The 24,280-nt window shown below is 53.1% G+C and overlaps 2 protein-coding genes across 5 annotated transcripts in view; both read left to right on the plus strand.

Moving 5' to 3' along the window:
* Positions 1-1,099: 1,099 nt before the first annotated feature.
* On the plus strand, positions 1,100-6,811 carry ZNF835 (zinc finger protein 835). Its single transcript, XM_043435686.1, has 3 exons — positions 1,100-1,345; positions 2,454-2,548; positions 3,792-6,811. Exons 1-3 carry the CDS (start codon positions 1,100-1,102, stop codon positions 5,401-5,403), a joined length of 1,953 nt encoding a protein of 650 aa, XP_043291621.1. The 3' UTR covers positions 5,404-6,811.
* Positions 6,812-7,283: 472 nt separating this feature from the next.
* Positions 7,284-24,280, plus strand: part of LOC122420022 (zinc finger protein 28 homolog) — a 47,718-nt gene continuing 30,721 nt past the window's right edge. The window contains exons 1-7 of one of the 4 annotated variants that reach the window (XM_043434698.1): positions 7,774-7,823; positions 8,255-8,346; positions 8,425-8,481; positions 12,982-13,108; positions 13,202-13,297; positions 14,946-15,097; positions 15,799-15,910. In XM_043434698.1, the coding sequence (XP_043290633.1) occupies positions 13,075-13,108; positions 13,202-13,297; positions 14,946-15,097; positions 15,799-15,910 (394 nt within the window). In that variant the 5' untranslated portion in view covers positions 7,774-7,823; positions 8,255-8,346; positions 8,425-8,481; positions 12,982-13,074. Of the gene's footprint in view, positions 7,824-8,254; positions 8,381-8,424; positions 8,482-12,981; positions 13,109-13,201; positions 13,298-14,945; positions 15,098-15,798; positions 15,911-24,280 lie in introns of those variants that run through there. The other 3 variants (XM_043434697.1, XM_043434696.1, XM_043434699.1) reach the window with 3 other exon arrangements.

A 24,280-nucleotide genomic window follows, 5' to 3' on the forward strand; every position in this document is an offset into this window, starting at 1 on the left:
TTTTTAAAATCTTCAAATGTAAAATTAAACCAGAAAAAAAAAAAGAAAAAATGACTTGGTGGCTTAAGAGAACAATCCTTTAATCTCATGCTCCAGGGTCTGTAGGTTGGAGGGAGGTTCTGCTCCTTGAGGCCCAGGCTGGGAGGGGCACTGGGTGTATTCTTACCATATAGAGCAGGAAGCTTCCAGAAGGACGGAGGAAACCCACAATGCCTGTGGAGGTCTATAAACAAAAAAAAAATTTGAAGGGTAAAGAGAGCAGGTCCAGCAGAGACAGTGAAGGTGGAAGGTGTAAAATAGGAGTATGGGCTTAAGAAACACAAGTTACTATGTATAAAATAAGCTACAAGCACATATTGTGCTAAATACAAAATATAGCTAATATTTTATACTAACTGGAATATATATATTCTGATATACTAAATGGAATATAGTCTTCAAAAATCGTGCATCACTATGCTGTCTACCTGAAACATATAATATTGTACAGCGACTATACTTGAATTTAATAATAAAAGCAGGTGTTGCGGTTTAATGGGCAGCCTTGGGAGTACATAAAGTAATATGGTGTCTCACAGGAAGCTGTGATTCCGGTGACATACATTTGTCATGTCATACATGATTGTACGTTCACACGTTTCTCTGCCTTCTCAACGATCTAAAAATGAGCTTGTGCCCACTTCTCTAATAGACAAGTGGATAATTTATAAAGGTTCACCCTATGAAGAGAATAATTTAGGAAGTCTAATTCTATGGAGAAATACTTTACAGTAATGGCAGGCCAATAATGATTCCTATTTCAAGCTCTCTACTATAATCATTTGCCCACGTCAGTGAGTTTTTCACTTTCTCTGCTCTGAACTGGGACTACAGTAATCGTCTGAGACAAATGGCTTCCATTGCTTAATGGTGAACTGTGGCTTGCAAACCACAGTGCTGTGTGACCTGGGGTGACTGACTTAGCCTCTCTGATCCTCAGTCTTTCGAGGCTCTGCGGACCTCGGGGTCCCGCCCCCATTTGCCGGCCCCGCCCTCCTCGGGCTCCTGGAGAGGCTGAGAGTCTTCATCCCACCGCGTGCTGACGCAGGGCCTTCTGGGAATGGTAGTTTCGGTGACGCCGGCACGGGGGCGGGGGGCTCAGTCGCTGTGTGGACGCAGCGCGGCGCCTTCTGGGAGTTGTAGTTCTTGGCAGCCCCGAGCGGGCCGCAGCTCTCCCGGCGCGCGTGCACACTGCGGGTCGGCCCGGCGCTTGGGCCCGACTGTGGAGGCTGCTGCCTTGCCCCGTGAGGCCTGCATGTCCGCGCCAACGCGGGACGAGGGGCCGCAGGGGGTCCGCGTGGACCAGGTAGGGCCAGAGACGGTGGAGAAACTGACCCGAACCCGCCAGGCTTGGCGAGAGCCGCCCGAGGCCTTCGAAGCTGGCCTGCGGCGAGGGCGCCGGGGGTGGTGTGCGCATGTGCGGGTGTTGTGCGCGCGTCCCTGTGTGTGTCCGTGTGTCCCAGGGACGTCCTCACCCGCCCCGCGTGCCGCTCCAGTTTGTCCCGGTGCGGACGTGTATCTGCGTGTGTCACCGTGCGTGTGAGCCCGCCTGTCACACCGGAACTTGGTGCCCGTGCGTGTGACTTCGTGAGTCCGTCCTCAAGGGTCACCGTCGGTTTGCACGTGCCTGACCCTCGCGGCCTCTGCCCGAGAATTCGAGCACTTGGGGACCTCTGTCTTGTGTGGAATTTGTTCTCCTGGGTAGGTGTGAGGTATATAATTCCACAGTTCCTGGGCGTGCACCTGCGCGGGAAGGCTCCTCAGGTGTGTCTGCCAGCCTGGAGCCGCATGGTCTGCGTGTGCCTGAGCGTGCCTGCGTGTGGAGGGCCGTGCCTGGGGTGTTTATGAGAGACCTCAGGAGTGTGAAGTCGTGTTTGTGTATGTGTGCGCGTGGGGGAGACCCCGCACACCTGTGACTCTGGGCCTGTGTGAAGCGCGGCCCCACCGCGTGACTCTGCATGTGACGGGCGTGCCACTGCAGGTGCTGTCCCAGGCCGGGCCTGCCTGTTGGGCAGCCGCCACGTGTGACTCACCGTGTGTGTAGCCGTGTGTGTGCGTGGGCAAGCGTGACTGCCGGAGCACTTGGGGTTGTGCACGTGTGTGAGGTGGCCGGCCTCCTTGTCACCCACAGCATATGGGTGTGTAAGGGCATCCGAGTGCCAAGGGGAGGGGTGGTGTTGACCGCCCCCTCCCCCGCTGTGGTCGCGTGCCACCCCAGTGTATGTCTGTGGGTGATGGGACCGCCTCTGAGCATGTCTGTGTCTCCCTTCGGTTGCCTGTTTGTGTACCTGCCCGGCCCAGGTCCGTCCCGCCCCGACTCCACCTGCCGTCCCCGCACGCACACGGAGGGGACACCGTGTGTCCAGTGTCTGCCTGGGTGTCTGCCCTCACGTCCCTGCTGCTTTCTCACACAGATGTCAGCTGGACCCACGCGGGAGGCACGTGCAGCCGGGACAGGCGCCACATCCCGAGAGATGTGGACGGGACCCGGTGCTCCCGGACCCACGAGGTGGGTACCACCGCCTGCCCTGGGGACCCAGCCAGGCCCTGCTCGCGCCTGAGGGCTGCCGGAGGGGTGACCCCACACTGGGACCAGCCCAGCCTGGCTCCTGCCGGCAGAGTTCTCACCCTGCACAAAGACCCTGCGTCATCTGCCCTCACGCGTCATCCCAAGTCTCCCTGCTCTCTGCCCAGGTCACACTTCTCCAGCCCTCGCCCCGCACCCAGCCCCTTTATGTTTCCTCTGTCACCCTGCTTGTGGTCCCACCTTAGGCCCTTTGTACTGGCGGTGCTCACAGCCCAGAATGCTCACCCCATCACTTCCTCCGTGAGGCCTGCACTGGGGGACGAGCCTTCCAGGCAGATGGAACGCCAGTGCAAAGGCCCTGTGGCAGGAGCATGCCTGGAGTCGTTTGTGGAACAGGGAGGAGGCCTTTGACTGGAGAAGGGCAAGCTCAGAGCAGGGGAGGGTGGGGTAGAGGCTGAGGTTGGGGGGCTGCTGTGCAGACCACGGAGAGGAGAAAGGCTTTCATGGAGCCGTTGGTGACTTTACGTGGAGGGGAGAGAGGAAGGGGGAAAGCTCTGGAGCCCCGCAGCCTCAGTGTGGGCCCTGGCGTCTCTGCTTCCAGGAGCCTCACCGTGGAATAAAAGAGCACATATGCGGCAAGAGCCTAAAGCAGCAGGCCCCAGCCTTTTTGGCACCAGGGACCAGATTCACGGAAGACAGTTCCACCCAAGGCTCAGGCCCGGGGGGCAGACACACGGCCTCTGGGTCCAGGGTCTTTCAGGGAAGGGTGTGTTCAGAGGCTGATGCCAGGAGAAACCCATCACCCCCAGGATGGCCCCCCACTCGCCCACCCGCCCCAGGGGGCTGCCCCCAGTACACACGTGAGCACCGTTCGCTCGCACAGGCAGTGAGGGCTTCAGTATGCATTTTGCGTGGACGCAGTTGAACCCCTAGCAGCAGGGTTTAGATAGGTTTTCGGTTGTCGCTCCTGGGGGGAGTGGGGGTGCTGCTGGCATCAGAGAGGCCCAAGATCCTGTTCCATGTCCTGTTGAATAGAACGCACGGGGTGGCCCCAGGACAAAGAAGGGTCTGGCCAGTAGACAGCCCCTGCGCTGACCCTTTTCCGGCCTGAGCCTGAGACAGGTGACAGACCGGCTTGGTTCTCCGTTTTCTGTCGTTCCTTCCTTCTTTCTCCATCCCTCCGTCCCCCCGCCCCTCCTCCTCCCCTACTTTTCCCATAACAAAGATGTGAAATCGAGGCAGCAGCTCGGAAAGCCGGGATGGAAGCACTCCTGGACGGCGCCGCTCCCCAGAGCTCTGAGTCGGGGGGAACCCCCAAACCCGAGGGTGGGTTCAAGGTCGGGCCGGAGAACCCGGAAAGCTGTCTGAAGCAGGAGGCCCGCAAGGAAGACCCCACTGGGGACGGGGTGCCGGAGCAGGATGAGCTTGCTGCCAGAACCCCCGAGACCAGCTGCAGCCCCCCGACTCCCCTCCAGAGGCGCGGTGCCCCAAGAAAGCGCAGGACCCTGAAGAAGGCAGCCGCCAGCGCGGAGGCGGCGGCGGCGGCGGCGGCAGCGGAGCGAGGGGGCGGCGGCCCCAGCAAGCCATGGAAGTGTGGGGACTGCGGCAAGGCCTTCAGCTACTGCTCGGCCTTCACGCTGCACCAGCGGACGCACACCGGGGAGAAGCCGTTCCCCTGCGCGGACTGCGGGCGCGCCTTCAGCCAGAGCGCGCACTTGGCGCAGCACCGGCGCGTGCACACGGGCGAGCGGCCCTTCGCCTGCGCCGAGTGCGGCAAGGCCTTCAGCCAGGGCTCCTACCTGGCGGCGCACGGGCGCGTGCACACCGGCGAGCGGCCCCACCGCTGCGCCGACTGCGGCAAGGCCTTCGCGCGCCCCACGCACCTGGCGCAGCACCGGCGCGTGCACACCGGCGAGCGGCCCTTCGCGTGCGGCCAGTGCGCCAAGGCCTTCCGCAGCCGCTCGTCGCTGCGGGAGCACCAGCGCATCCACACGGGTGAGAAGCCCTTCGCCTGCGCGCTCTGTGACAAGGCCTTCCGCTTCTCGTCAGCGCTGCTCCGCCACCAGCGCACGCACACGGCCCAGCGGCCCTACGCGTGCGGCCAGTGCGCCAAGGCCTTCACGCAGGCCGCGCACCTGTCGCAGCACCGCGGCGTGCACACGGGCGAGAAGCCCTTCGCCTGCGCCGAGTGCGGCGCGCGCTTCAGCCAGAGCGCCTCGCTCACCGAGCACCGGCGCATCCACACGGGCGAGAAGCCCTTCGCCTGCGCGCAGTGCGGCAAGGCCTTCACGCAGGTGTCGCACCTGCGCCGCCACCGGCGCACGCACACCGGCGAGCGGCCCTACGCGTGCGGGGCCTGCGGCCGCGCCTTCAGCAACCGCTCGCATCTGGTGCAGCACCACCTGGTGCACACGGGCGCGCGGCCCTACAAGTGCCCGGAGTGCGGCGCCGCCTTCGGCCACGTGTCCTCGCTGCTGGAGCACCAGAAGGTGCACACCGGCGAGAAGCCCTTCCGCTGCGGCGACTGCGGCCGCGCCTTCAGCCACGGCTCGTCGCTGACGCTGCACCGGCGGACGCACACGGGCGAGCGGCCCTACGCCTGCCCCGAGTGCGGCAAGGCGTTCAGCAACCGCGCCTACCTGGTCCAGCACCACATCGTGCACACCGGCGAGAAGCCCTACGAGTGCGGCGGCTGCGGCAAGGCCTTCAGCTTCTCCTCCGCGCTCATCCGGCACCAGAAGACGCACGCCGCGGGCAAGAAGGCGGGGGGACCGCGCGGCCCCAGGGCCGCAGCCGCCTCCGCACCCGAGCTCCCGGCCGGAGGAGGAGCCTGCTGACCTGACAGCGGCGAGCCTGCAGAAGCCTCGGTGTTGGCGTGGTTGCTGTCAGCCGCCCAGGCGAGCCCGACTCTTGGCGACCCCGTGGACAGCAGCACGCCAGGCTTCCCTGTCCTTCAGTATCTCCCGGAGGTCGCAAACTCACGTCCACTGAGTCGCTGATGCTGTCTGACCGTCCGATCCTCATCCTCTGTACAGGGTATGACACGTAACCTTGGTGGACCAGCCCACGAATGAAGGCTGAGGTCTACGGGGACCTCCTACAGGCGGGGGCTCACTGAACCTTCTCTACCTCGTGCTCAGGCTCTTGGCGCCGGCGAGGAGACCTGCCACCACCCCGGTGATGCCCGTGAGGAAAGCGAGGCTCTGAGAGGCTCCGTGAGGTTCTCTCCTCACTTGAGGCTGACATGCCAGTGCCAAGATCAAGCCCACATTTGCCAGTCTCCCTGGTTCAAAATCAGAGAATTGTGTGTGTGTGGTCGCTCAGTCGTGTCCGACTCTTTGCGACCCCATGGACAGTAGCCTGCCAGGCTCCTCTTTCCATGGGAGTCTCCAGGCAAGAATATACTGGAGTGGGTTGCCATTTCCTCCTCCAGGGGATCTTCCTGACCCAGGGATCAAACCCTCAACTCCTGCATTGCAGGCGAATGCTTTACAACTGAGCTTTACACCAGGTAAGCCCAGAAAAGGGTCAGCTAACTCAGATAAAGATAAATGTTATGGACAGGATTTTAAAAGATATGGGGAAGTCATTCTGTCTTATATGTGAGTTAATTTTAATTTTACTCTAACTAAAATGCTCCAATACTTTGGCAACCTAATGCGAAGAACTGACTCATTGGAAAAGACCCTGATGCTGGGAAAGATTGAGGGCAGGAGGAGAAGGGGACGACAGAGGATGAGATGGTTGGATGGCATCACTGACTCAATGGACATGAGTTTGAGCAAGCTCCGGGAGTTGGTGATGGACAGGGAAGTCTGGCCTGCTGCACATCGGTTCGCAAAGAGTCTGACACGACTGAGCGACTGAACTGAACTAAAATAGCTTGTTTGCGGTGTATCAAATATGCATTGTACATCTGCTTTAATTATACAAGGGCACATGGACCAGAAGTAAAGCATGTGCTGCCTCCCTTCCTGGGACGCCAGTGCTGGTACTCCGTCACTAATACTTCCTTCCCAGGTGCCAAGGCCATACTGCCAAAGCATAATGTATGCATGGTGGGCTATTTGTTTTGAAAACTTGAAGAAACATATCCCTGACTTGTTTAACCTTTTGTTCTGACAATACGTAAAACTGCTGAAAACCATGTTTCTCTGGAGCAATTTCTCAGAATGATCTGGGAGGCTGTCTACTGGGTTGTAGTCCTCAGTTTGACTCAAATAAAACTCTCTTCTATTTTTATTACACAGTATTCATCGATTATTTTCATTGACAGGGAATTGGTGGTATTTACGAGGCTGGCCAGATCACTCCCAGGGGATGACAAGCGAATGAAAGAAAGGAGCCAACCCAGAGAGAAATTTGGGGAAAGACTGCTCTGGGGTCTGGCATTTGGAGGATGGGGCTGCCAGATGAGGGATGCTCCTGTAACAGGAGAGGGGACCCACCTGAGGTCAAGGGGGAATGCAGACCGGACACCGAAGGCACGCTGCTCCTCAGACGCCCCATCACAATCACGTCTCAACCCTGCCCAGGCCCAGTATTGCCCGTCTGTTTGCGCGTCCCCCAATTCTGATGGGTGATACCCGGCAAGGACCAAGCTACCTGCCCTGCCCATCATATCATTTTCCGATCCCCACGGCCCCGCCCCTCGCCGCAGGCTCCACCCCCTCTGCAGCTGCGCCTGCGCGCTCCACGGCCGGCAGGACTCCCAGAAGCCCTCGGGGTACGCTTCTGTCTCGCGAGGCAACCTGTACGCTCAGCCAGACCCGCGGCCTGTGCGGGCAGCCGCGGGCCGGAAGGGCCGGGAGCGGCTGACCTGGGGCGGGGCTGACGGGCGCTGGCCTCGCCGCCGCCCGAGCTACCCTTGGCGCCGCCGGCCGGGACTCCGTTTCCCAGAGGGCGCCGCGGTGGCGGACACGCCCCCTTCCGGCGGCGGCGGTGCGCGGGGCCCGGCTCCAGCGGGTCCGGCGGGGCGGTGGGCTCCGCTGCCGGCCGCACGCCGGGCGGGGTGTGGCCGGCCGGCGGCGGGGTGTGCTCGGCGCCGACATGCGGGGGGCGGTGAGCGCGGGGCCCCGCGGGCTGGGGTCGCCGCCGCGGCGAGGCGCCCCCCGCACCAAGCCCAGGGCGGGCCGAGGCCGGAGCGCGGGGACCCCGGTCGCCTTCGCCCGCCCCGCCCGGGGAAGGTCGCGCTCAAGAAGTGGCCCCACGTCTAAGGGCCGGCGAGGAGCGGTGACCACGGCACCTGAGGACAGAGGTGAGGGTGGAGGGTGACCGGGCGAGCAGACGGGACGAACCCCTCCTCTCAGGGTGAGGGGAGCGTGGGGTCTGGGGCAGGAGGCTTCCCGGGGCCCAGGTGCTGGTGAATGGCGTCCCTGGGCTGTGAGGGGTGGGGGGCGGGCATCCAAAGCTTGGAAACTCAGCCTGAGAGCGTCGGTCAGGGTCACCCTCACTGGACACCCTTGTTTCAGTGCTCCCAGAAACCCCGCTCCGCACCGTGCCTGCCCCTCGTAGGCTGGTGACCTTATTCCGGCTGCCCCTTCAAAATTGGTCCCTGGCCGCTCATGCTGGAGCATTTGACTCTCCACCTGTTGAATCCGTTTCGTATTTGTGGCCGTTGTTTAAGACTCAGCAGGAAGGGAGCCAGGTGGAGACCTGGCCTCTAGCTACTTCTTTCTCTTCCCCCAGCTCTGCCTTCCAGGGACACGGCCGCCCTCCGGGAGAGGAGGCCCAAGCAGGAGGCGGCCGGGACTGGAATTGAACTGCGAGCCACGTCCCAGGTGAGGGGGCGTTCCCTCTTCTCCTCTCTAAAAGGCAAGCTTGCTTTTCAGGGCTTAATGACGTTTATTTTCTTGTAGAAGTTTTCAGTATAAGAGACCTCTCGGGGGAGCTGGTTCCCATTTGCCCACATTCTGGTGAGTGGTGGGCTACAGGGGCAGCCCAGGACCTCCCTCCCTGCCTCCTCTCCAAGTCTTTCTCTGTTTGGTGGTCACTGAAGGACTGAGTCAGCCCCTCCCTAGAGCAGAAAGGTACTCCTCAGCACAGACAGAACAGCCCCTTGTGTTGAACCCGGTTTGTCTGATGTTCTCTTTGAGCCAACCCCTGGAGAGACAGATGGCTGAGCTCTGGCCCCTGCTCCCTGGGAGCTCACAGCCTGTTAGTGGAGAGTCGTGGAAGCACACAAGGTTCTGAGTGTGAGTTCTCTCATGGTGCGAGTGGGCTGGAGGAACTCTTGACGTCTTGGTGCTTGTCGGGGGCTTGACGTCTTGGTGCCTGTCGGGGAAAGGCAGGGAGGGGATCTCTGAGCCCCATGTTTCTTTTTTTCAATATTTTTCTTTGGCTGTGCTTAGGTCTTCATTGCAGCGTATGGACTCTCTCTAGTTACAGTGCAAGGGCTTCTCATGGTGACACGCGGGCTCTCTAGTTGCCCTGTGGGGTGTGGAAACTTCCTTCCCCCAGCAGGGATCGAACCTGTGTCTCCTGCATTGCTAGGCGGATTCTTAAGTACTGGATCACCAGGGAAGTCCCAGGCCTCATGGTTTGCGGGAAGAGTTTGGCAAATAGAAGAGGGAAGGGCAGCCCTGGTGCAGTGTGTAAGGCTGTCTTTTCCCCACTTGGTTGTGTTGCTTCTTAGAATGCTGATAAATTGTCTCTGTCCACTGTGTCTCCTACGTGCCGTCGCCAGCTCATCCATGTAGGAGCCCGGTTCAGTCGCCCAGTGAGCTCCATCCACACTACCAAAGGCGGCGCTCAGGTCTTGGTCTTTCTTGACTGTTGTTGGCATCTGAGGTCATTCAGGGTTGGCAGGCTGTCACTGTAAAGGGCCAGGTAGTAAATATTCAGGCTCCGCAGGCTGTGAGGTCTCTGCTGCGGCTGCTCCCCTCTGCTTTCTAGAAGCAGCCACAGACCATACGTAAGGGATTGGGCGAGGCTGTGTTCCAGTGAAACTTGATTGACAGAAACGGGTAACAGTCACCCCTGAAAGAGCTCACCGGGCCCTCCCCGCTTCCTGACTTCTCCGCTGTCACAGCTCTTCATCGTCCCCAGCTGCAGCTGTCGCTGGGCCTCCGGGCCCTGTACTAGCCTCTCTGTTCTTGTCTGTCTGCCGGGCTTCTCCTGGTCCCCCTTTCCAGCCCAGTCCTCTCTCTGAGCTCCAGGCCTCGGTGTCCAGCTGTGTGTCCAGCAGGGAGCTCACAGCGGACACCTCCAGCCCCAGGCTCCTGGGGTCCCCCCATAAACCAGCCCCTGCCCTTGTGTCTGTCCATCTGCGGCAGCTTCACGCCCCAGTTCCTTGGGCCAAAGCTGCCGTCATTCCTCGTCTCCTCTCCTGCCCTCACCTCCTGTATTTGGTCCATTGGCAAATCCTGTTGTCGCTGTTTTCACGTGGTGCCCACAGTCTGACAGCTGTCACCGCCCCCGCACCACCGCCTCTGTCCTCTTATCTTCAGCTCACGCCCGTAGTCCCCGCCCAGCGCCGCAGCCAGAGACGTTTGTGCTGCGAGGTCTGCTCAGACGCTCCTGTGGCTTCCCCTTCTCGGGGCTGACGGCCACCCCCCGCCACCTGGCCCTGCCTCTGACGTGGACCACACGCCCCCATCACTCACTTTGCCTTCTCAAAAGTTGCCTTCTCCTTTTCCCGATTGCGCAGTCTAAAGCTTCAGAGCCTCCCACCCGAATTCCTCACATCCGTGCTTTACTTGTTAAAGACTCCTAGCACTTTTCAGCATTCCATATACTTCATTTACGTGCTTTTCTCTTGTCGGATTCTCTTACCAGAAAGTACATTTGACAAAGACAGGAGTTTTCGGTATTTTTGCCCCAGTGCCTGATGCAACAAGTATACAGTGGATGAGTGTGTGAACGTAGTCGTATTAAAGTGCTCGTGGAAGCCAGTGTTTGACTATTAATATAGTGTCACAATAGTAATTTTTATACGTAGAATATGCATTGTCTCTGATTATTTCCTCTAAGTATATTCCCAGAAGTTTTTCTTACCTTGTGGATTAAAGTTCACCAAACTTACATGAAAGCAAAATACTTTAAAAATTATAGGTGGGTGGAGTGGCAGTACGGCCTCAAAAGCTAGAGTTCTAGTTTTTACTTTTTTACTAAAGAAATACAGTAAATATCACCAAAATAATTTATTACCAACTTTTCATTTGTGCACTTGAAAAATTACCTGAATTGAACAAAAAAAACCCTCTTTAATGTATTTTTTCTATAAAATATTACTTTCTATTCATCTTTTCCTGTAAAATATTAGCACAATATTTTTCTGTGAGGATAAGCTTGCTTTTTGGTTTTTATCTGTTTGTTTTTGAAGTCCATCTCATCTTTATTATGACAGCGTTAAGGCATCGATCACATTCTTACACGAGGTACAGATTCTATAGCTGTGTGTTTTCTCTGGGTGTAGTGTGACTCTGTGAAACCCACTTGAAAATTTACGCGTCTATATGATGGCAAGAGGAATCAGAACAGGACCTGCACTTCCTCATCCTCACATGGAGGGAGCTGGGGAGCTCTCTGGGGCCTCTTCTATAAGGACACTCATCCCATTCGTGGGGAGGGGGGTTTCCCACAGTCCCTGTCTCCAAGTAATACCATCACACGGGGCGTTGGGATCTCAGCCCGTGACAGGTAGGGGGACAGAAACATTCAGATGGAGAACTAACCAGAGTCGTTAGTCCTGTGTCTGAGGAGCCGTCTGTAGAAACTGGGAAAAGAGCTTCAGAGGATGTGTACTCACTCTGACACAGGGCCCCTCTGGAACATGGGGTTAGAGAGGTGGGGAAGGGATGTTTCTTATCAAGGAAAAAAATGAAGCCAGAAAAACCCAGTTGCCAAGTACAAGAAAATATTTGAACTTGTATTCTTCTCCTTAAGGGCCCCCAAATTATTCCAGTTTTACCAAAGACAAAGTAGTGACAGATGCTAAAAAAACAGGCAACATTTTCTCTGGCTCTAGCTTAAAAAGTTACTATAATGATGCTGTAGGATATGCATCTGTAGTATATATAGGTGTAGTGTATGTAGCAATAGGCTGTATAAAGATACAGTAATTCGTGTACAGTTGATATGCTGCATATACTGTATATGTTTTGCTTCATTTAGTAAGGACTATCTGAAAGATGTTTGAATATTGGGGGGGGGGGGGAAGCATAAGGCTTGCCAGCCAAGGAGCAGGAAGACTTAGAATGGAAGACTGGAATCTGCAAAAACCTGTCTTTTAGAACTGGGTCAGAAGAGAAGCAGAAAAGTAGCCCCTGTCTGAGCACCTATGCCTTTGAACGCAGTTGCAAGTATCTGCCAGAAAAGTATCTTCATTGAAATGTTTTGTCTTTTAGTTTGTTTCTAAACCACTTTATTGAGGCAAGATTGACAGATTTTTAATACGTACGACTCTATGAATATGAGGATAAGTATACACTCACAGAACCCTTGTGACCCGTCTTTACACAGTTTGGTTAAAGATGTCTTTAGAGTTTGTGTGAGTTAGAGAACATGTGATTGTGTAGTGTTCCACAGATACCGGACCTCCAAGGGGCTTTGTGTTTCCAGTAAAACGATGTCAGTCTTTAGGTGGAAAGGGTGGGCCTTGGTCAGCGTCGCCCCAGTGTTTCTGAAGCACCTCACGTTCTGAGTGCCGTGCTCATGACGTGGGTCACGTGGGTTTATTTCCCCATTCTTTTTTCTCTTTTTTTCCCCCGGAGAGGAAGAGGACTTGTTACTACCTGCAGGAAGTCAGGAACACTGGGGATGTTTCCCACAGCATGTCTCTGTGTCCCCACTCTTGTGCTGATCCAGACCGCTTGACTGTCCTCACAGTAGAAAGGGCTCTGGGGCTGGTTGTGCACGGGACTGGGACAGCTCAGCCTCCCTTGTTTATTGTTTGAGTTGGCGTCCCGTATTTCACTTGTGTGCCCCCGTCTCCTGCCCAAGATTGCCACTGCTCCAGGGGTGGGGGCGCTCTCTCTTTTTCTCTTTCCTTTGGAGTTTGACTGGATGAGGCCCAATCATTAACTAGATTTCCACATTATTGGATATTACTCTCTACACATATACTCTACCTAAAGTGAAGAGGAGATAATTCTCAGCCCTTGTGTTAGTCTGTGAGGGCTGCCGTAACAGAACTCCACAGGGTGGGCAGCTTCAGCGACACACAGTGATTTTTCATAGCTCTGGGGGCCAGAAGTTCCAGACCGAGGGGTCAGCAGAGGTGCTTTCCCCCGGCGTCTCCCTCTGCGCCCACCACCCCCGGTTTCTTCCTCTTACAAGAGCGCTTAGCTCCTGATCACCTCTCTCAGGGCCCCGGCTCCAAGTCCCGTCACATTCTGGGGGCGGGGGGCGTGTCCTGCGTGTGCACCGGGGAGCGTGAGCTCTGGTCCAGCGTGCACGCGGTCGTGTCGCCCCAGAGCCCGCTGACGTTCGGCGACGTGGCGGTGGAGTTCTCCGGGGAGGAGTGGGCCTGGCTGGACTCGGCCCAGAGGAGCCTGCACCGGAGCGTGATGCTGGAGAACTACAGGAACCTGGCCTCGCTGGGTAAGGGCCGGCGGCCATCCCCTCACTGCCCGCCCCCGCCCCCTCACCGCCCGCCCCAAGGACCGACCTGTGCCTGTCTTCTTACGCATTTAGGGCTTTGCATGTCTAAGCCCGAGATGATCTCGTCGTTGGAACAGAGGAAGGAGCCCTGGGCTGTGAAGAGAAAGTCGACCAGAGGCAGGTGCCCAGGTGAGCATGGGAGGAGGGCTGCAGGTGGGGGGAACCCACGGCTCCCCGCCCTCGGACACCTGGGACCATCACCAGGCTCCTGAACCGCCCCGCCCCCCAGGGAAAATCGAGGAATCGAGGCCTGGGCTCTGCACATCTCCTTTTCCCCACCTCCCCTCTCCACCTGCGCTCCCCTCCCTCCACACGTCCCCCTGGTCCTCTCTCTGGCCCTCATCTGTCACCAGCTCCCTCTCTGAGCTTCCATCACTCAGACTTAGGCAGTCCTCTCTGCTCTTCGCACGGCTGGCGGTGCTGTAGTTCTGTCTTATTCCCCTTTGATGGAATGACTTGCACTAGGGTCCCCCCGACTGATTCTCACTGTGTCGGCTTCGAGTGAGGCTGCAGGTGCTGGCTGGGAAGTCGAGGGGGAACCTAGAGAAGTCACCCTCCCGTGGGCGAGATGACACGTCTCTGTGCACACAAGTGCGGTAGAAAGGGCTGTCCCACGTGTGACACGTGTAGGTAGGGACTCGGGAGGAAGAGAAAGTCCTCCTCGGTTTCACGCCAGGAGAACAAGGCAGGAGCACAGAGCCTCGAGGAGACAGGTGAGACGGAGAGGACAGGTTGGTAGGTCTGGAGGCGATCCGGGCTGGGCTGTGATCGGTCTGGGCTTCGGGTGGATGTGTGTGTGCGGGCCGCCGGGCGGGCCGGCGACTGGCTCTGAGGAGAGGACTCTGACCCTGACCCGATGAGGGGCTCTTGCAGACGCTTGCCAGTATGTGTACCACGGGGGTGCAGAGTCTTCAGTCACAGCGTTACTTCTGGGGCAGCAGGTTAATCACGAGGACCCAGGTACAGACTCCTCGTGGTGGGTCCAGTGATCGGAAATGACTACTGTTCATAGAGCCGAGCATCTTGTAAGACCCCTTTGTTCAAACCGTGCTGCAGAGGAAAGTTTATATCCACAGGACAGTTAACAACTGCCTCGACTCCCGTGGGTCACCATGCTCCCGGGGTCGGTGTACACCCAGGAGAACTGGAATGGTGTTTCGGGGGAAAGTTTTCCTCTTATCGCAGAACGCAGTGGCTTTCTCTGAGCTGGTTTCCTGAGACAGAACTGGTTTTTTCCCCCTTCTGTTGATGCTTTCTCTCTTGCTGAGATTCTAGTTGATTTTGAAGACTTGTCACATAAGCCAGGATCTGAACATTGGCTAGTTAGCATCATCATAATTTTTTTTAAGTTTACATTTTTAAAAAAGAAAAGAGCAAGCAAAGAAACCTTTGCTAAATAAAATGGAGACAGATTCAAAGAGAGACTTAATAAGTGTTTACTTCTATGACCTCTGCCCACTCTTTCTCCCGGCCACATTTCACCTTAGATTTAAATCTCTGTGAACTCCCTCATCTCCTGCATTTGTGTCTCTTTCTCTAGTCTCCTGCCAAAAATATAACATGCAGTACTCGCTCAACATCTAGGTGTGAAAACTCACATTGTGTGTGGTAGTTTTGAAGCCACACAAGTTTGGGATTGGAAGGCCAGCGGGTCATGTAGAAAGCTTTCAAAACGATGTGTACTTTCTGAGAATCTTTTTCCATCTGGTTGCATTTGGGAAAATGTCTTCATACTAATGTGTAGTAAAAGAGATACCGTCTTAAAACTATCCTTTAGACTCGCAGATTCCGCTGAAGACCCAGGAGTTGCCTTCAAAGAAGAACTTCAGTGAAGAGGCGCTGTCCCAGGAGGTGCACACGGAGAGGCCTACGGAGCGTGCCGTCCTCGGGGAAGGCTGGGCTTACGCCGCTGTGTGTGAGGGGGCGCCAGTGAGTCGGGCACAAGCAGAAAACTGGCAGGAGGCAGTTTGCGGGGTTCCAGAGGCTTCCTTGCTTCAGCAGGACAGGGCTGGTGGGAGACAAAGTCTCCTTCACAAAGAAGTGCGGCTTTGGAGAGGGATCTTGTTTATAGCAAGTGTGGGCGGATTTCCGTTTGAATCCAGGACTTCTCACACAGAATGTTCCCCCGCAAGAGAGAGTGCCTGCAGTCGGACACACACGTGGGGGGAACACTGGGGCCCAGAGAGTCCTAAAGAGGCGTTTAAACCAGGGACGTTCCACATGTCGTGGGTGTGAGAGAGCTTTGAGCAGGATCTCAGCCCTTCCTTGTCATCAGAGATTTCACACCAGAGGACAACCCTCTGCAGGATTAAGTGGACCCTTAGTCAGGTGTGAGGAAGCCTCCAGTGAGCCCTAGAAAGTCCATGAATGTCCATCCTGTGGGCATTCACTCTCCTCCACCACGTTGCAAGTTCTCCATGGCAGAAATGGTTTTCCCCATTGTTCAGTCCTTCCCCGCCTCCCCTCAAACTTAAACAACACAACCAGCTCTGTCATTACATGAGGGGATCACTCAGAACTAGTGAGAATTCCTGGTACGCAGTGTCTCGTGGCGTGTGGACATGGCCACCCCCAGAGCCATCTCAGGGTCACGATCACGGCTCGATGGAAACGCGTGTCTGCCGTTGCAGGGCATGGTGGCCGTCACGGACGTGGCCTCAGACGTCTCGCAGCAGCCAGACCCCGCTGCGGAGAGCTTCCTTAGGAGCGTGGTGTGGCAGCACCGCCGTCCGGGGACAGGAGGTAAGGCCCTTCCTCCCCCAGACCTGACTCCTCGGGAGCCCCCGCGCTCCGTCCTCCATTGTGAATTGTGTGTGTTTGTGGGGGGCGGCAGGGGCAGCCGCCTTCTAAAGTGTGAGTTGAATTCTTACTCCCGCTCCTTAAGAGTGTGATGTTTGTAGAGTTGAAAGTTGGTATCTTCGCCATAGATACTCTTCACTTCTCTTCCTGGGCCTTGCTGTAGTAAAACACTCTTCCATCCAAGCCAGGGAGCTGGCTGTTCGTCCGAGGCCGCCCAGGGTGTGACAGACCTCGTGTCTTCTTCTGTGTGCAGGACGCCGTGCGTCCGAGCCAGACCCGGTCTCTCTGCTGGGGCGCAGGAAGGCGCCCTGGGCAGTGGGTGGAGAGCTGGTCAGAGCCCCGTCCTCGGGTGGGCCAGGCGGCCGGGCGAAGATGCCTCTGCGGGGCGGGGCGTGGGGGCCGTGCTTCTCTGGCTGGTTTAGTGATTCTTGTTTCTGTCCATGAGCACAGATGTCTTTCCAGTTATCTAGGTCTTCTTACTCTTATTAATCAACACTGGTACTTTTCAGTGTACAGTCTAGCACCTTTTTAGGTAATTTTATTCCCAAATAATTTATTCTTTCAGTGCTGTATTTCATGGAATTATTTTCATAGTTCCTTTTCAGACTGTTCATTCCTAGTGTATGGAAATACAGCTGATTTTTGTGCGTTGATCCTATATTCTGCAGTTTTGGTGACTTGATATATTAGCCCTCATACCCTTCTTATGGATTGTGTAGGGTTTTCCATATATGAGATCATATCATCTGCAAGTAAGTTTTATCTCTTCCTTTCTTACTTGGATGGATTTTATTTCTATGTCTCCTCGCTCTGGCTGGAACTTCCCAGGCATCCTTGTCTTGTCAGTGAACTAAGAAGAAAAGTCTTCAGTGTTTATGTGGCATTTTTAAAAAGTGCTTTTACTTTCCCTTTTTTAAGATCTTTTCCCAGACAGCTGACTCTCTGCATCATCTCTCTCCCCAATATGACTTTTATTTACATATATTTATTGCAATATAACTGCTTGCACAATTTTTGGTTCGTGCTAAGTGATTTAGCAAAAGGATTTCAGGTATATTCACTCCTTCCTGCAAGTTTATAGTCTGAGATAAGACCTGTACTTGTTCGGGGGTATGTTAGAGGTAATTAGATATAATGTCAGCACTCACTGTTTTTATAAAAGCAGTCTCTCCAGAATGACAAATTACATCGCAAGGCCCTCTCCATTAATAAAGGGCCAGAGAGGAATCAAGGGTTTTGGCTGGCTGGTGGCAGCAAACAGGTTGATGTAAAGTGATTTTTACCTGACTGCTGGGCTCCAGCCATCAGCAGACTCTGTTCCAATTAATCAAATGAGATAAAATGGACGGAAACACCATTTCTGATTGTACAGGGCTGCCAGGTTTTCAGGCCTCCTAATGAATGCTCAGTGGTAAAGAATCCACCTGCAATGCAGGAGACAAGGGTTCCATCCCTGGGTGGGGAAGATCCCCTGCAGAAGGAAATGGCAACCCACTTCAGTAGTCGTGCCTGCAGAATCCCATGGACAGAGGAGCCTGGCGGGTACAGTCCATGGGGTCACAAAGAGCCTAACACAACTGAGTGACTAAACCACAACAGCTAATTTTACAGGAGACGCGGACCTTCTGTGCTTGGCCTGCTGCTTGGGCTGTGATGACCGCCCTACCATTGGTGCCGCACAGCGGGGGTGCAGTAAGTGTTTCAGGTCTCGAGGCTGTGTATCGTAGCTAGAGAGAGCCATTTCATTTATTCTCCATAAACACCTTACAGTTCTTTGTCTCTATATAGCACATGAGCCAACAATTAATTGTTGGAAGAAGAGGCCTGCAGTGGTTTAGCCTCTCTTACATTAGGGTGACTATATAATCTATCCTTCAGACCTTGTAGTTTTTCTAGTTACTTATTTGTATATGTATTTTCTATTGCACCGGGTCTTTGTTGCTTTGTGAGGCTTTATCTAGTTGCAGCGAGCACAGGCTGCTCTTCCCTGTAGTGCACAGGCTTCTCCTGTGGCGCACAGGCTCGAGGCGCACCGGCTTCAGGAGTTGCCGCACGTGGGCTCAGCAGCTGTGGCTCACAGATTCAGCTGCCCTGCGGCAGGTTAATATTCATGGACCAAGTACTGAACCTGTGTCCCCTGCATTGGCAGGTGGATTCTTACCCACTGAGCCGCCAGGGAAGTCCTTCTGTTGATACAATGAATACTTCCACTGGGACAGCCAGCATAAAGTGGGTCTATCCCAGACTGCTTGGAATATGTAATCATCCTACTTACAACCCATTTCAGAAACTTCTTTGTTCATGTAGCACTGTGGTTAAGGTACAGACTCTGGAGCCAGACCCACTAAGTTCAGTCCCGGCTCTGCTGGCAATGAGCTGTGTGACCTTGACACCTCACTGAACTTCTCTGCAGCTCAGCATCTTCCGCAGTGAAATGAGGTGTGGTGACTGCTCCGACATCAGAGGGCCAACAGTGCTGAGTGAGTGAGTGTGCGGACAGGCACTCAGAACAGTCCCCAGTAGACAGTGTGAGCCGAGTTCTCACTGTTCTTGTTATTGCAGACTCTCTAGGAGAAGGAACCTAATCTTACAGACCCGACACCTGCCTTCTTGCCCCATGCCCTGACATGGATTTGCATTCAGCAAGCGTTTGTGCAATGGTTGGATGAAAGAAAAAAGGAATAAATAAAAAAAAGGAACACAATTTTATCCTTTACTTTCATTTTTCTCTTGATTCTTTATTCCCTTACTATTTTTAGGTTACTTTGTAGCACAAGGACACTGACATGCACTCAAAAAAATCTTTCAAATGCCGGTCTAACCTAGCCTTTACTGTACCCTGGAATCCCTTGGTCTTGAGCTTTCCTGTTATTACCTGGCCTGTAACCAACACTGGCCACTTCTCACAATCTGCTCTTTGATCTGCCTGACTCTACCAAGCGTGGAGACCTTGCTCTAGAAAGTTACATCCCCACCATCTTGAGCCTCCCGCTGACCCCTCGAGGTCATCACAGAGCACTGAGCTGAACCCCCTGTGCTCTGCACCAGCTCCCCACTAACTAGCCAATTTACACGTGGTAGAGTACCTGTATCAGTGCTGCTCTCTTAATCCATCCCACCCCCACAGCCCCGCCATGTCCACAGAGTTGTACTCTACATCTGCATCTCTGTTCCTGCCCTGTAGAGAGTCTCATCAGTACATTGTTCTAGATTAATATTTCTTCATAATATTTGGCTGCGCTGAATCTTAGTGGCAGCACACACGCTCTTTGATCGTCACTGCAGCATTTGGGATCCTCAGTTACAGAATGCAACATCTTTGCTTTTTTTTTTTTTAGTTACAGCAAGCAGAATCTTTAAGTTGCCGCATGTATGATCTAGTTGCCTGTAGGAATCTGGTATGGAGTCAATGTGCATACCCTGGACTGCACTTTCACGAGTTTCAGAGCTGCATGGTTTCGTGGTTTCATTAAGGTTTCATTCACCATTGAGTTCACTTTCCTGTGTTTTAAGGTGCACGGTTTAGTGGTTTCATTAGGGTTTCATTCACCAGTGAGGTCACTTTCCCGTGGTTCAGCGGTGCACGGCTCAGTGGTTGTATTAGGGTTTCATTCACCAGTGAGTTACTGTCCCGTGTTTCAGCGGTGCACGGTTTAGAGGTTGTATTAAGGTTTCATTCCCCAGTGAGTTCACTTTCCCGTGTTTCAGCGGTGCACGTTTTAGTGGTTCTATTAGGGTTTCATTCCCCAGTGAGTTCACTTTCCCGTGGTTCAGCGGTGCACGGTTTAGTGATTTCATTAGGGTTTCATTCACCAGTGAGTTCACTTTCCCATGGTTCAGGGGTTCACGGTTTAGTGATTTCATTAGGGTTTCATTCACCAGTGAGTTGACTTTCCGTATCTCAGCAGTGCACAGTTTGGTGGTTTCTTTAGCGTTTCATTCACCAGTGAGTTCACTTTCCCGTCATTCAGCGGTGTACGATTTAGTGGTTTCATTAGGGTTTCATTCAACAGGGAGTTCACTTTCCCATGTTTCAGCGGAGCACGGTTAGTGGATTCATTAGGGTTTCATTCCACAGTGAGTTCACTTTCCCGTGATTCAGCGGTGCACGGTTTAGTGGTGTCCTGAAGGTTTCATTCTCCAGTGAGTTCATTTCCCTGGTTTCACCGGTGCACAGTTTTGTGGTTTCTTTAGGATGTCATTCACCAGTGAGTTCACTTTCCCATATTTTAGCGGTGCATGGTTTCATGGTTCCATTAGAGTTTCATTCACCATTGAGTTAACTTTCCCGTGTTTCAGCAGAGGACGGTTTAGTGGTTTCATAGGGTTTCTTTCACCTGTGAGTTCACTTTCCGAGTTTCAGTGGACCACGGTTTAGTGGTTTCATTAGGGTTTCATTCCACAGTGAGTTCACTCTCCCGTGTTTCAGCGGTGCACGGTTTTTTGGTTTCAGTAGTGTTTCATTCACATGTGAGTTCACGCTGCCGTGTTTCCGCAGGGCACGGTTTAGTGGTTTCATTAGGGTTTCTTTCACCTGTGGGTTCTCTTTCCCGTGTTTCCGCAGGGCACGGTTTCATTGTTTCATTGGGGTTTCATTCAACAGTGAGTTCACTTTCCCGTGTTTCAGCGGAGATCAGTTTAGTGGTTTCATAAGGGTTTCATTCTGCAGTGAGTGCACTTTCCCGTGTTTCAGCCGTGCATGTTTTAGTGGTTGTTGTAGTGTTTCATTCACCTGTGAGTTCACTTTCCCGTGTTTCAGCGGAGATCAGTTTAGTGGTTTCATAAGGGTTTCATTCTGCAGTGAGTGCACTTTCCCGTGTTTTAGCCGTGCATGTTTTAGTGGTTGTTGTAGTGTTTCATTCACCTGTGAGTTCACTTTCCCGTGTTTCAGTGGTGCACGTTTTCGTGGTTCCACTAGGGTTTCTTTCACCAGTGAGTTCCCTTTCCCATGTTTCAGCCATGCACGGTTTAGTGGTTTCTTTAGGATTTCATTCACAAGTGAGTTCACTTTCCCGTGTTTCAGCAGAGGACTGTTTAGTGGTTTCATTAGGGTTTCACTCACCTGTGAGTTCACTTTCCCGTGTTTCAGGAGAGCACGGTTTAGAGGTTTCATAAGGGTTTCAGTCAACAGTGAGTTCACTTTCCCGTGTTTCAGCAGAGCACGGTTCAGTGGTTTCATTAGGGTTTCATTCCACAGTGAGTTCACTTTCCCGTGTTTCAGCGGATCACAGTTTAGTGGTTTCATTAGGGTTTCATTCACCTGTGAGTTCGCTTTCCCTGTTTCAGCGGAGCACGGTTTCGTGGTTTCATTAGGGTTTCATTCCACACTGAGTTCACTTTCCTGTGTTTCAGCAGAGCACGGTTTAGTGGTTTCATTAAGGTTTCTTTCCCCTGTGAGTTCTGTTTCCCGTGTTTCCGCAGGGCACGGTTTTGTTTTTTCATAAGGGTTTCTTTCAACAGTGAGTTCACTTTCCCGTGTTTCAGCGGAGCACGGTTTAGTGGTTTCATTAGGGTTTCATTCCACAGTGAGTTCACTTTCCCGTGTTTCAGCGGAGCACGGTTTAGTTGTTTCATTAGCGTTTCATTCACCTGTGAGTTCACTTTCCCGTGTTTCAGCGGAGCACGGTTTAGTAGTTTTATTAGGGTTTCATTCTCCAGTGAGTTCACTATCCCGTGTTTCAGCGGAGCTTGGTTTAGTGGTTTCATTAGGGTTTCATTCCACAGTGAGTTCACTTTCCCGTGTTTCAGCGGAGCACGGTTTAGTTGTTTCATTAGCGTTTCATTCACCTGTGAGTTCACTTTCCCGTGTTTCAGCGGAGCACGGTTTAGTAGTTTTATTAGGGTTTCATTCTCCAGTGAGTTCACTATCCCGTGTTTCAGCGGAGCTTGGTTTAGTGGTTTCATTAGGGTTTCATTCCATAGTGAGTTCACTTTCCCGTGTTTCAGCGGAGCAAGGTTTAGTAGTTTCATTAGGGTTTCCTTCACCTGTGAGTTCACTTTCCCGTGTTTCAGCCGTGCACGTTTTAGTGATTGTTGTAGGGTTTCATTCACCAGTGAGTTCACTTTCCCGTGTTTCAGCGGTGCATGGTTCAGTGGATTCATTAGGGTTTCATTCCACTTTGAGTTCACATTTCCGTAATTCAGCGGTGCACGGTTTAGTGGTTTCATTAGGGTTTCATTCACCGGTGAGTTCACTTTCCCGTGTTTCAGCACAGCACGGTTGACTGGTTTCATTAGGGTTTATTCCACAGTGAGTTCACTTTCCCATGTTTCAGCGGTGCAGGTTTTAGTGGTTTCATTGGGGCTTCATTCAACAGTGAGTTCACTTTCCTATGGTTCAACATTGCTCGATTTACTGGTTTCTTTAGGATTTCATTCCACAGTGAGTTCACTTTCCCGTGTTTCAGCAGAGGACGGTTTAGTGGTTTCATTAGCGTTTCATTCGACACTGAGTTCACTTTCCCGTGTTTCAGCGGAGCACAGTTTAGTGGTTTCATAAGGGTTTCATTCAACAGTGAGTTCACTTTCCCAGGTTTCAGCGGTGAGCGGTTCAGTGGATTCATTAGGGTTGCAATCCACTGTGAGTACACTTTCTGTGTTTCAGCCATACACGGTATAGTCCTTTCAATAGGGTTTCATTCCACAGTGAGTTCACTCTCCCGTGTTTCAGCGGTGCTCTGTTTTTTGGTTTCATTAGGGTTTCATTCACATGTGAGTTCACTCTCCCGTGTTTCTGCAGGACACGGTTTAGCGGTTTCATTAAGGTTTCTTACACCTGTGAGTTCTGTTTCCCGTGTTTCCGCAGGGCACTGTTTCGTTTTTTCATAAGGGCGTTTTTCAACAGAGAGTTCACTTTCCGGTGTTTCAGCAGAGATCGGTTTAGTGGTTTCATTAGGGTTTCATTCTCTAGTGAGTTCACTTTCCCGTGTTTCAACAGAGCACGGTGTAGTGGTTTCATTAGCGTTTCATTCGACAGTGAATTCAGCTTCCCGTGTTTCTGTGGAGCCCGCCTTAGTGGTTTCATTAGTCTTTCCTTCACCTGTGAGTTCACTTTCCTTTGTTTCAGCGCTGCATGTTTTCGTGGTTCCATTAGGGTTTCTTTCACCAGTGAGTTCCCTTTCGTGTGTTTCAGCAGAGCACGGTTTAGTGGTTTCATTAGGGTTTCATTCACAGTGAGTTCACTTTCCCGTGTTTCAGCGGTACAGGTTTTAGTGGTTTCATTGGGGCTTCATTCAACAGTGAGTTCACTTTCCTATGGTTCAGCAGTGCTCGGTTTATTGGATTCTTTAGGATTTCATTCACCAGTAAGTTCACTTTCCCGTGTTTCAGCGGAGCGCGGTTCAGTGGATTCATTAGGGTTTCATTCCACAGTGAGTGCACTTTCCCGTGTTTCCGCGGAGCTCGCTTTAGTGGTTTCATTAGTGTTTCCTTCACCTGTGAGTTCACTTTCCCGTGTTTCAGCCGTGCACGGGTTAGTGCTTTCAGTAGGATTTCATTCCACAGTGAGGTCACTTTCCCGTGTTTCAGCGGTGCTCTGTTTTTTGGTTTCATTAGGGTTTCATCACATGTGAGTTCACTCTCCCGTGTTTCTGCAGGACACGGTTTAGTGGTTTCATTAAGGTTTCTTTCACCTGTGAGTTCTGTTTCCCGTGTTTCCGCAGGGCACTGTTTCGTTTTTGCATAAGGGTGTTTTTCAACAGAGAGTTCACTTTCCGGTGTTTCAGCATAGATCGGTTTAGTGGTTTCATTAGGCTTTCATTCTCTAGTGAGTTCACTTTCCCGTGTTTCCGTGGAGCACGGTTTAGTGGTTTCATTAGGGTTTCATTCACATGTGAGTTCACTCTCCCATTTTTCCCCAGGGCACGGATTAGTGGTTATTAGGGTTTCTTTCCCTGTGGGTTCTCTTTCCCCTGTTTCCGCAGGGCTCGGTTTCATTATTTCATTGGGGTTTCATTCAACCGTGAGTTCACTTTCCTATGGTTGATGAGTGCACGGTTTATTGCTTTCTTTAGTATTTCATTCACCAGTCAGTTCACTTTCCCATGTTTCAGTAGAGAACTGTTTAGTGGTTTCATTAGGGTTTCATTCACAGTGAGTTCACTTTCCCGTTTTCAGCGGACACGGTTTAGTAGTTTCATTAGTGTTTCATTCACCTGTGAGTTCACTTTCCAATGTTTCAGCCGTGCCCGTTTTAGTGGTTGTTGTAGGATTTCATTCAACAGTGTGTTCACTTTCCTGTGTTTCAGCGGTGCATGGTTTTTTGGTTTCATTAGGGTTTCATTCACCTGTGAGTTCATTCTCCCCTGTTTCCGC

Source organism: Cervus canadensis, chromosome 18 (genome assembly GCF_019320065.1).
Source record: "Cervus canadensis isolate Bull #8, Minnesota chromosome 18, ASM1932006v1, whole genome shotgun sequence".
NCBI classification, from domain to species: domain Eukaryota; kingdom Metazoa; phylum Chordata; class Mammalia; order Artiodactyla; family Cervidae; genus Cervus; species Cervus canadensis.

Coding starts and splice junctions, on each gene's coding strand:
- ZNF835 (XM_043435686.1), top strand. CDS start 1,100: ATGGTAGTTTCGGTGACGCCGGCACGGGGGCGGGGGGCTCAGTCGCTG. Junction 1,346..2,453: donor AGGGGGTCCGCGTGGACCAG/GTAGGGCCAGAG, acceptor TTTCTCACACAG/ATGTCAGCTGGACCCACGCG. Junction 2,549..3,791: donor GGTGCTCCCGGACCCACGAG/GTGGGTACCACC, acceptor CCCATAACAAAG/ATGTGAAATCGAGGCAGCAG.